At 41.0% G+C, this 12218-nt stretch overlaps 1 protein-coding gene across 1 annotated transcript; it reads right to left on the reverse strand.

The window, feature by feature from the left end:
- Positions 1-1187: 1187 nt before the first annotated feature.
- epcam (epithelial cell adhesion molecule) lies at positions 1188-9134 on the reverse strand. The gene is made up of 9 exons (XM_033025499.1): positions 8871-9134; positions 7996-8103; positions 6063-6315; positions 5341-5406; positions 4850-4910; positions 3498-3599; positions 2959-3171; positions 1839-1889; positions 1188-1753 (listed from the first exon to the last, which is right to left on the reverse strand). Exons 1-9 carry the CDS (start codon positions 8938-8940, stop codon positions 1709-1711), a joined length of 969 nt encoding a protein of 322 aa, XP_032881390.1. The 5' UTR covers positions 8941-9134; the 3' UTR covers positions 1188-1708.
- Positions 9135-12218: the final 3084 nt, after the last annotated feature.

Here is a 12218-nt window from a genome sequence, read left to right on the forward strand (position 1 = left end):
GTTGCTTACAATTCATCAGTTTGTTGTGTCTAGACCCAGTCACCTGCACATTCTTGCACGGTTGCTGCCTGACCCAAGTTTCCTTTTTTTAAATTTCATGCATGTTTGCACCAGGATCTTCATCCATCTGCAGAACAGTCTGTGGTAAATTACAGGGCAGACGAGACCTGTTAGCTAGGACTCATCTAATTGAAAAACAAGTCTTACGTTAGGAGAGTGTTACTTGAAATTGAATTCTCTAATGGCTACCCAAGCAAAAAAAACGTTCTTCCAGTTTGTATGTAGCCTTACTCTGGCAGTGGAGGTCGCCAAGGACAAAAATGGTAGATTATGGGAGTTAAAATGGTTAGGGACCAAGAGCTCCAGCTGGCCTTGGCACAGAGTGAAAGTTCAGCAAAATGGTCACTAATCTATGCTTGGGCTTGCTGATGTAGATGAGCACTGAATGTCACAAGGTTGAAAGAGATGCAAGTGAATCTCAGTTTCACCTGGAAACGGTCACGATTCCAGCACCTGTGGCACCGCCTAATCAACTGGTTAGAAAACATGTAACCTGGTGGAGAAAAGCCAGAAGGTGCATTTAAAGGTTAAATTGCAGAGGCCCTTTTGCAATGTTCTTAACTGTTACATGAAATTACTGAAAGTATGCTAGTACTTCGTAGCATTGGTCAGGTTTTGACAATCTATTTAAGAGTTTGAAAGCATCAGAGCCTTCCAATTTTCCCCATTGGATCAAGTTCAGATAGAACTAGGAGAAACAAATTCTACTATTTATTTGAACTAGCTAGGCACCAAGATTGTTCTTCCTAGGATGAACTCTGTTCACCTTGGACAAACAGTTATGATAGTAGCAAGATTGTACTTAGAAATTAATGTCCATTGTCAAGGTTATCCAGAGCTTTGATAGCCCAAGTATCAAAATGTAATTGAATGTAGGTATACAGCACACACCAGTTGAGGGACTTGGATCAAATGCTGCCACTTGCCTTCAGTTCTGCTCTGCCCTTTCTTGCCAGCAGAAATGGTCCCTTCCCCAAATCCCAGTCAACAGAATACAATTAGTGTTGCTGTTTTGGACAAAGAATTACTAAATTTAGCAAGACAATACAGTATTGAAGCTGGATAAATGTTCAGGAAACCCATTTGAGATAGGTGAGATAGGCAAAACAGCAGAGATTGAACAGCAGGAGGTTTGTTACAGTCTTTATTAAAAATTAAAATTTCCATAGCAATAAAAAACAGTACTTTGTACACAAGCTTCAAAGAATTGCTAAACCTATTAAAGTATGGTGACCCAAAACAAGCTGTTCAACTGTACAGCAGCTTAAGAAGTTAACTATTTGCAAAGTTCCTTCAATATTATCCCAATATATGCAATCCTAGTTTTTAAAGGCTAAAATCAATCGTAACAAATTCCATATTTAAATATAAACAAACCACAATCCAGTGAGACCATTTGAGAAATTGCAACCAATTCCTGGGGGGGGGGGGGGGCAAAGTCCTGTAACATTACCATTTTGTATCAAGCAACAGTCTCTCATAGGCAAGTGGAGAGGATGTAATGTAGTTAACTTAAAAGGAATGGAAATTGGAGCTGCACAGCAACTTGTAAATAATCCTAAATGAGACGACTATCCACTTGCTTTGGTTCAAATTTCCCAAAGTTTTAGGATATTGATTTGTACAAGTAAAGATGCTAGTTGTCGGATTAGGTAGTCAGCTGCTGTTTCTGAATTTCATCCAATTCTCTTCCCTGCAAGAGACAAAATGTAAACATTAAATTAGAAGCCCTTCTTAAAAAAAAAGGCAACAACAGCTTACAATGGTGAACAACTTACCTCAGCTTTTTGATAAATGTGAGACTTGGCTGCCCTCCTTTGTGTGAAGAACTGGAAAATAAACCAGAGAAGACATTAAGCACAAAATGAAGCTGCAATTCAATACAAAGGTCTGTGGAGCAGTGGTAAGTTTATGCTAAAGATAAACACAAAAACTGGAGTAACTCAGTGGGACAGGCAGCATATCTGGAGAGAAGGAATGGGTGATGTTGCGGATCAAGTCTGAAGGGTCTCAACACAAAAAAATCACCCCTTCCTTCTCTCCAGATATGCTGCCAGTCCCAGGAGATACTCCAATTTTTGTGTCTATCTTTAGTTTAAACCAGCATCTGCAGTTCTTTCTTACACATGTAAGTTTATGCTAGACTGTTTCATGTGGAGAAGGACTGTAATCATCCATTCCAGATTGTGTTAAAATTTATGTTGACACCATCGACAGGCCACAATTTCAGACATTTATAAAATAAAGTAAGCAGTCCGAACTGCTGATGTCTATAGGTGAGTGTACTCTCAGTGTTGTTTAGGTAGGGTGTTGTTTGAACTGCTAGGTAGATTTATGGGATTGGGGAGGTGCTGTTCAAAGTCTGGAGGATGTTCCAGTGCTACTTGGTTAATTGTAAATGCCAAACTTAAAATATGTAGCCATATAACACAGGAACTAGTTGTTCAAACTATTAAGTCTATGCTGAACATCCAATCTTACACTCTCCCACACACCAAGGGGATTTTAGTGGCAAATGCCTACCATTCCTTATCACAGGGAGAAAGTGAACCACCCAAGGAAACGTGTGTAAAACATTCATATTCCACAACACCCAAATTCAGGATTGATCTAGAGCCGAATCTTTTGTGACTCTATCAGCCACATTAAAAGATAACAAGCTAGCATACTATTTGTACACAAGGAATTATTGGAGCCAATAGTAATATTAAAGATACGAGACTTGAAACTTATCTGCAGACTTCCTACTAGCCAAGCAGTCGACTATAAACCCATTTCACTTGGATTCAAGAAAATCTATGCATTTAGAACAGTTCTTTTTTTAAACCCAGCTTAAATCTGTCTGGGGTTTCTTAACACAAAGATGCATCAATGCAAGCCGTCATGTTTAATACTTACAAGCACAACGAGTCCAGCCACAACTGCCAGGCACACCACCACAATTACTGCAATAATACCAGGGGTCATTCCTTTCATGGAGAACTCTGGATTCTTTGAGTCAATGTAGTATACATAAGCTTGATCAAAACCAAGCCTCATCCCATTATATAGCATACCATCTTCCTTAACGGAGCTATTATAATTGACAGAGAACAATGTGTTGCCCTTGATCTAGCATGGAAGAGAAAAAAGGTTAGTTTCGATTTTGTAGTCAAAATTGTCAATAAAAAACAAATTCCTTTTGGGATAGAACTAGAGGAAAGATTTGAAATGTACTTGCAAGCTTTTTAAAAAAAATTATATAAAAGCCTCCTTTGCATTAAGATTTTGAATGTTACCAGCTTTAAGTTTTCTGAGCAAAGTGCAGTCAGGTGCTTCTAGTTGACATTAAGCAATTAAAAGAAGGTTTTATCTCAATCTTGCTGTCAATCTGAACAAGGACTAAGTTTTAGTTATTACTTCCAGTTAGTTTTGCAGGGTATTCAAATGTCACTTACATCCTTTTCTAGGTAATATGTTGCAGTTGCAAGATCAGTTGGTGAATTCACAGTCACATTTTGTTTCAGGTCAACTATGATATAACGATCCTCGTCATAATACTGAAATAAAAAGTGCACAATAATTCAAACTGCGCCCATACTACTACTTTTTGTAGAGAAAAAAACAAAGCACTTCTAGGCAGGGAATGGGAGAAAAATCTTGAACCATCCCAGTAACCCCAAATTTGCATAGAATCAAGTGACCTAGCCAATTGGATACAAAATTGGCTTGGAGGAAAGAGTAGTTGTGGAAGGTTGTTTTTCTGATTGGAAGTCACAGAATTGAGTACTTGACTGTGTTAAAGCTGCAAAGGACACAAAAATAGTGGTATAGTAGACAGTTAGGAAGGTTATAGCAAGATCTAGATCAGTTGTGTAAGTGGGCCAAGGAATGGCAAATTAATTTAACTCCAAGTATGACAGTTTGGCATATCAAACCAGACAAGTCCTGGTAGAGCCATGGAGAGCATAAACATATGTGTACACAAATGCATGGTTCCCAAAAGAGTCCAATGAACATTGTGGTACCTTCATTGGGATGTACAAATGTCAGGACATTATACTGCAGTTGTATAAGCTGTTAGCAAAACCACACTTGTTACGAGTACTGTGTGCAAATCTGTTCACCCAGCAATAGGCAGGACATCCTTAAGTTGGAAAGGGTGCAAAAGAAATTCACCAGGATGTTATCTGGGCTTAGGTTACAGGAATAAGTTGGATAGGCTAGCATTTTTCTTTACATAGGAGGCTGAAGGATTACCATAGAGGTGTATAAGATCATGAGGCATTGATAAGGTCTTTCCCCAGGATAGAGAATTCAAAAACTAGAGACCACAGGCTTTTAAGGCAGATGGGAGAGATTTAAGAGGAACTTCAGGGGCAATTTTTTTCCACTCAGAAGGTAATCTGTATCTGGAATGAGCTGCCCCATGGAAGTGGATATAATGAAAGCTTTTTAAAAATACACTAGACCCAGGGGGGCCCATTGGGTCCTGTCCCCTCAACGTGCGGTTGTGGGGTGGGGGAGCCTGTGGCTTCACACACTAACCACTCTCTCTCCCCCCCCCCCCCCCCACACACACACACACACAGAGGGGGTGGGAGAGAGGGATAGGGGGAGAACGAGGGGGGGGGGGGGGGGAGAAAGAACCCAGTGTAGAATGGATGAGGGGTGGCACGAGAATCAATGAGAGGTGGATAGGGTAATCAGTGCATGATGAATAGATGGGGGGGGGGGGGGTCAGAGGGAGAGAGGGACACACACAAAGGGCATTATAACACAAAGATGCTAAAGTTCGCCATTTATTTACCTCAACTTTTTCAATGTACTTTTGGTCCACCTGGTAGGATGCAAACATATTTCTGATAGCTCTGTTGAAAGAAGTTGCAATTAAAATATTAGCCAAGCTATTACAATTTACAAACTCAGATTGCATTTTACTTTAAAGCAATATCAAAATTAATGCTGCTTTAACAGCAGAGCAAAAGGTGGCTGCTCAGAAAAGTTTTGCACCGAATTGGGCACAGGTCCAATTCAAGCAGCACCTACCAAAGAGTTCCAAGGTGCTTCTCAGCCAGCAAGTTACTTATAAAATAACATTTTGTACAGATTCATAGTAAAATCTTAAACAGTTACACAAAGGACCCAACAATGGTACAACACTAGAACAGTTTAAAAATTGAGACACTACTTTGACATCCAAGTGTGGCCTTGGTTAAGGCAAAGGGATTATTATCAAACGTCTATGATATTTGAAATGACACAATCCATCAACAAATGCAAACAGTTGTGTGCACTTACTCCTCAAGTTTAGTTTGATCCATCTTTTCCTCCATGGGTTTGTGTCTTAGTTGAACTTGAAACCAACTATCAAAAGAAAAACATAGCATAGGGAGTAATTAGTACATTAACAAATACAAAGGGATCCTTACATTTTGTAGGGAACTTGAAAGCAATAATTACTTATGTTTCATTTAGTCAATAAAGCAATTAAAGCACCCCACCCCCCATCAGTCTGAAGAAGGGTTTCGGCCCGAAACGTCGCCTATTTCCTTCGCTCCATAGATGCTGCTGCACCCGCTGAGTTTCCCCAGCAATTTTGTGTACCAAGCAATTAGTTATGTTCCATTTAGTCAAATCAATGGTCAATGAAGCAATTAGACAAGTACATGGATACAACAGGTTTAGAGAAACATGGGCCAAGTGTAGATGGGTCATGTTGACAGCGTGGGCAAGTTGGGCCAAAGGACCCGTCTCCACATTGTATGACTAATGTAAAAAAAAAAAAAGAATAAAGAACTCTATCAAACCCCGATAACACAAGTGGTCAAAGAGTTGACACTTCAACATTCCCCCCCCTGCAGATTCCCTTTTTGCCATGGAACACCTCACCCCCCCCCCCCCCCCATCTGAAATGAATACTAGTCATGGCAGTGAATATGTGACCATTCCACTTCCACCAATTCTTCACATCCCTCTTTTCTACTATTTATCCCAAGCATTTTGGATTGCAGTATACTTACAAGGTCTCCACAAGCTCAGGGCACTTGAGGGTTGTATCTCCTTTATCAGTTCTGCGAACACCAGCAGTGTTAACACACCAGCACGTGTCAGTCTCATTACATTGTCTGGCATGGAATTTCCCATCAACCTCACATTCGGGATCATAAATCCCATCATTATCCAACATGGCATGCTCAGTGGGAATTCTGCGGGTTCCAATACCATTCTTTTTCCTGTACATTTCATTCTTCATCATCCAACATTTACTGGTCACTGCAATGGTTCAAAATTGTATTAGGCATTCAAAAGACCCATGTTGAAGTAGCAACTTTAACGCACATAAGATTTAATTCTACTGAACAGATGTTTAGTCCTTTGGTGCAGGCATTGTAGAAATACACTTGCTCAAGTTAATCACTTTTACTGTGAAAATTGTTTAACTGACTCAGTTTAATATGGAACCATATGCAATCAGAACCCCCACCCCACATGCACAGCACTATTTCTAGTAACCAAATTTTTAACAAAGCTCTGCTCACCCAGCATGTGTAAAGTAATACACCCAGAGTTAAATTTTCCCATTTCCAGAAAATCTCATCTTGTGTATTAAATACTACTCAGTCAAATATTCTATACTCAAAATGTTTCCCTTATTCTTTCTCAAGATCACAAACACTGATTGCATTGCCCAAATATTTCAAACAACCGTTGAAAACTCTTTCGCACCATGAAATTCACCACAGAGTACAATACAAAAGAGTACTGCCAAAGTGGAAATATTCTGCCAATAGTTATCAAATTGCCCAAATTTGGCCAAGGAGTCATTTTTGTTTAGATTAACAAAACAATTACAAAAATACACCAAGAATTAACCCCCTGCTGACATTGGCCAATGATGCACATTTCATCACCAATGCCAGAAGGGAAATATGGTCACTTTCTTGCTTAGGTGTAGTCGGACATCACCCCACCTTCTCCCTCGGCAACAACTGGTTGAAAGAAGTCTAGTCATATGTAAGCACATCAAGGGGATGTTCAGGTTTATACTAATACAAGTAAGTGTATTGGTACTTGGCATATGCAAGAATCTTGAGCCAAGATGAGGGATTGTTTCCAATATTTCACATTCCATGGAAAAATCCCAGGTTAGTGAAGCAAGATAGTGTATATTAATTTTTCTATTTAATTTAAAATTAGAATTCAAAATGTAGAAATGCATTACTATGCAATGAGCTCAACCTACATAACTGTCTGAAGAGTCTCGACCCGAAATGTCACCCATTCCTTCACTCCAGAGACGCTGCCTGTCCCACCGAGTTACTGCAGCTTTTTGTGTCTATCTACGTAACTGAAGTGATTTAGTGGCTATCAATCACTAATTTCCATAAGTTTCATAGAAACATAGAAAATAGGTGCAGGAGTAGGCCATTTTGGCTCTTCGAGCCTGCACCGCCATTCAATATGATCATGGCTGATCATCCAACTCAGTATCCTGTACCTGCCTTCTCGCCATACCCCCCTGATCCCTTTAGCCACAAGGGCCACATCTAACTCTCTCTTATATATAGCCAATGAACTGGTCTCAACTACCTTTTGTGGCAGAGAATTCCAGAGATTCACCACTCTGTGTGAAAAATGTTTTCCTCATCTCGGTCCTAAAAGATTTCCCCCTTATCCTTAAACTGTGACCCCTTCAGAATTTCAGAAACAATCCATGCACTAAATTTAAATTAGCAGTTTAATTTAGATTGAAGAGCAATGTTGTTAAACACTAACTTAGTATTTCTCAGATTATGTTCGATTGGGAACCATCAGGCAAGCAATCAATTTTAAATTGTATTCATGGTAGTATTACAAGGAAGTTCGAATAATATTCTTAATTATACACTACTTTAAATATACATTACTTCACCAATGCACATGCCATTTGATTTTCACAAATCTAAAACTTACATTTGGTGCAATTTACTGGTTGGCTCGTATCAGTTGATACTTTCAAAGTACACTCACAGGCAGCACCACTACATTTGGCAAACTGGTTTGTCTTGCATTGATTACAGTCTGAAAGGGAAAAAAACCACACAAAATACTATTACAGCTAGAACGTTATCATGCTCAAAAATTGAGGCTATATGATCTAATCGAACAAGCTGCTCAAATTACAGTTAAGGGGATGAACTCTTCTAAACAAATGTAAATTCTCCTTCTATCAAGACATTGGGATTATTTAAAAGACTAAGTTTCAAAAAAAAGTGTCCAATCGTAGAATTATCTCTCGAATCCGGACAAAAATCATAACCTTCACTTACATACAGATAATCCTGCCAGGATCAGTATTTATTGTTAAACTGGAGTATCATTAACTGGTTTCAATGTTAGAATCCTGGAGGTCTGATCGGAACTGAAACTCACGTCCCACGGAAAGAGATCCAAATCTGGGAAGGTCACTGAAAATCAACATTTAAATTGAAGACCAACTAACTAACCCTGGGACAAGAGGTTAGGGGAGACAACAGGCCAGGGTGACACCCAGGGCCACACCCAACGAGATGCTGTACCTCCACAGCGCGCCCCCGCTCGCCGGGCACGGGAACTACCGACCCGCCCCACACCCCGGCGCACCCTGGCGGGCGGAGTAAGTCAGCGGCGGCTGCGGCGTCGAAACTCGACGGTCGGGGCGAGGAAAGTAAATGGAAGCCAAGAAATCAATGTCGACACAAGTTTCGGTGGGAGCGTCGACAAGTAACCCGGGGCCGCAGATTCAGTGAAGTAAAACAATAATCGTTTCACCCGCTCACCTAGGACGCGGCCCGCAACCACTCACTCACCTTTATCATCATCCTGCGCCAAGGCGGCCAGCGAGCACAAGGCCAACACCAAGGGAATCAGCACCCGCATCTCGTCCGCTCACAAAACAAGCCTTTCCGACCACGAACTCCCTCAAACACACGAGTCAGACCAACTCCGCAACTCTTCAAATGTGGATTTTAACCTCCCAAAACAAAAAGGATCTCAGTAAACAAACACGTCTGTCTAGCAACCAGCTCTCCGCTCGCCTCCTGCCGTCTCAATGCTGACTTCCTCTTCCTCCCTAGAATTTATACCTGCGGGTAACTGACGTCGTCATTACCTGGTGAAACTGGGACCAGTCCTGAGTGATACTCTTCCCTTCAGTCACTCCCTCTGTCACACCATATTAGTCTCTTCCTCTTCGTGGTGGGGAAAAGGAGGGCGTGATCACACCTCTGTTTAGAACAATAAAATTCCCCACTTGATCCCACCCAGAAAGTGCATGGTCTTTGAATCATTGAGGTTTCACCATCTTGAGACTTCAGACATCACCTAGTTTCATATTACACAATGAGATCATCGGATCGCCAAGAATAATTTAGTTTACAACAAAAACAGTGTTGGAATAACTCAGCGGCTCAGGCAGCATCTGTGGAGAACATGGATAGGTAACGTTCTTTGTGCCTACATAACTTAGTTTATATTTACTTAATGTCGACTACGTAGGCACATGTACTTACTTCAATTAAGTAGTTTTAAATTGTATTCAAAAATCAAAGATCAAAGTGCCAGGAATCATCAGCAGATCAAAGCGAATCAGGGGAGAGAAACAGTTGGGACAGGTCGATGTCCTTCGGCCAAACAAACGGCAAAATAGGTCAGTTTTAAAGCACAAAGGGGAGGAGGGGCGAACAAAAAAACCCGAAGGTTTTTACGCAAGGTTTTTACGCAAGGCGTAATGCAGTGAGAAAAGAGACGGTAGGCCTTGTAGATTTTTACATTTCATTTTTATTTGTATTGATACAGTAATTACAATAATTACTCGTGTTTCAAGTGCTCTCATTAATACAATCTCTTAAAATGCGTCAGCGCCAACCCTGTTTCCTTAATGCGACCATGAGGCGTTTGTGAGGCTGTTTGATAATCTTTGTGGTTTGGTTCTTCCGCACAGAGTCTGTGCGAGCTGCACCGAGTATCAATCCATCAGATAGAAAAAAAAAGGCTGGAGTAACTCAATGGGATAGGCCACATCTCTGGATAGAAGGAATGGGTGACGTTTCGGGTCGAAACCCTTCTCCAAACGGGTCTCCCAACTGAAACGTCACCCATTCCTTCGATCCAAAGATGCTGCCTGTCCTGCTGAGTTACTCCAGCATTTTGTGTCTATCTTCGGTGAAAACCAGCCTCTGCAGTTCCTTCCCACATATTCAATCCATCAGCATGTACTCCTACACTTTGGAATATGCCAGACGGCAGCATTTACCTGCGGATATCTTACAATGGAAAACCAGTAAGTTTTGCACAGACCAAAGTGTATCTTTCACCAAAATGATGATCTTCCAGCAGAACCTGATGTTTGTCTCAGAATGCATCCCTACTAACAGTTTGTAGATCACCGCGTCATTTATTTGAGGTGAATCTTGACGAAGTTCACAAATTCTTTACTTCAGAGATGCAATATGGAAATAGGCTCTTTGGCCCACTTCTTCTTGCGTATGACAAGCACAGCCTAAAGTTGTAGGACAACTTGTTCTATTTGATCTTATTTGATTGTGCAGGCCGGGTTGATTGCATTGGTCGAAACAAGGTGGACCACGTGAAGGTTGCAATCTCCCATCCCTTTGACCCACTGAGTCCATGCCAACCATCGGACACCAGTCCTATGTTATCATGCTTTCTCATCCACTATCTTACAAACTAGGAGCAATTTACTGAGAGCAATTGACCCACATGTCTCTGGGATCTGGGAGAAAATCGCAGCACCCGGTGAAAACCCACATGGTCATAGAGAGAACGTGCAAACTCTACGCATAGTGCACCCGAGTTCAGGATCGATGTTGCTTACTTTTCAGAAAGCCTTTGATAAGGTGCCATATTGGTTGGGGATTTGATAATGAAGGGACATTGTTGAAAGATTGTTGAAGTGCAAACCAACCTCCCTTCCATTAACTCCATCTACATTTCATGCTGCTTCGGCAAGGCCACCAGCATAATCAAGGACCAGTCAGACTCCAGTCACTCCCTCTTCACCCCTCTCCCATCAGGCAACAGGTACAGCAATTTGAAAACACAGACCTTCAGATTCAGGGACAGTTTCTTTCCAGCTGTTATTAGGCAACTGAACCATCCTCTCACCAACTTAAGAGTGGTTCTGATCAGACTTTAATGGACTTAATCTTGCACTAAATGTTACACCCATTATCCTGTATCTGTACACTGTGGACGGCTAGATTGTAATCATGTGCAGTCTTTTCACTGACTGGATAGCACGCAACAAAAAGCATTTCACCTTACCTTGGTACACGTGACAATAATAAACTAAACCAAAATGACAATTCTACAATTCAAGGTATAGAACTGGCATGTCTTTGGTAGTGAGGGAATTGTTTCTCAAGTTTGTGAATTGGAGAAAGATGGATTTCAACATAAGATAGGACCTGGCAAAAGTCGAATGGGAACAGCTTCTCACACGTAAGTCTACACGCAACCAGTGGGGGTCTTTCAAAAGTGAGATGATACGAAATCAGGGCCAATGTGTTCTGTAAAGGTGATAAGAAAAGCTAAAAGTCCCAGATACCAAGGAAATAGCACCAGCATGCAAAATTAAGGAAAATCTCAAAGCATTTTGCAAGCATATGACAGGAAGATGATAATCTGGGAAGGAATTGAGCACATTAGGTACCAAAATGGCAATCTGTACGTGGGGCCAGAAACGGCAGGACTCTCCCATGATAGGGGTATTAAAATCAAGAGGGCATGGGTATAAGGTGAGAGGCAGGAGTCTTAAGAGGTATGTTTTCCTCTACATCCTTTACAGAGGGTGGTTTAGATTTAGGTTTATTATTGTTACATGTACCGAGAAAAGCTTTGTTTTGTCAGGTCTCTAATCAAATCAGATAATACTATACATAAACATAGTATAATCAAGCCAGACTCAAGTACAATAGCTAGAGCAAAGGAAAAGATACAGAGTGCAGAATATGATTCTCAGGATTGTAGCATTGTGTGTAGTTCCATAGACGTAGTCCAATGTCTGCAATGGGGTAGAGGTGAATTGGACAGTACCCTAGTTTATGGAAGGACTCAAAGCACTGGAGTAACCCAGTGGGTCAGGCAGCATGCTTGGAGAACATGGACATGTGTTTCAAGTAGACCATTCTTCAGAC

This window comes from Amblyraja radiata, chromosome 8 (genome assembly GCF_010909765.2).
Source record: "Amblyraja radiata isolate CabotCenter1 chromosome 8, sAmbRad1.1.pri, whole genome shotgun sequence".
Taxonomy (NCBI): Eukaryota; Metazoa; Chordata; class Chondrichthyes; order Rajiformes; family Rajidae; genus Amblyraja; species Amblyraja radiata.

Bases quoted from the DNA above. Each gene is read 5' to 3' on its own strand.
- epcam (XM_033025499.1), bottom strand. From the start codon at position 8,940: ATGCGGGTGCTGATTCCCTTGGTGTTGGCCTTGTGCTCGCTGGCCGCC. The intron at 8,104-8,870 runs GTGAGTGAGTGG...TTTCCCTTTCAG, and splicing joins GGCGCAGGATGATGATAAAG to ACTGTAATCAATGCAAGACA. The intron at 3,600-4,849 runs GTAAATAAATGG...TTTTTATTTCAG, and splicing joins AGTACATTGAAAAAGTTGAG to TATTATGACGAGGATCGTTA.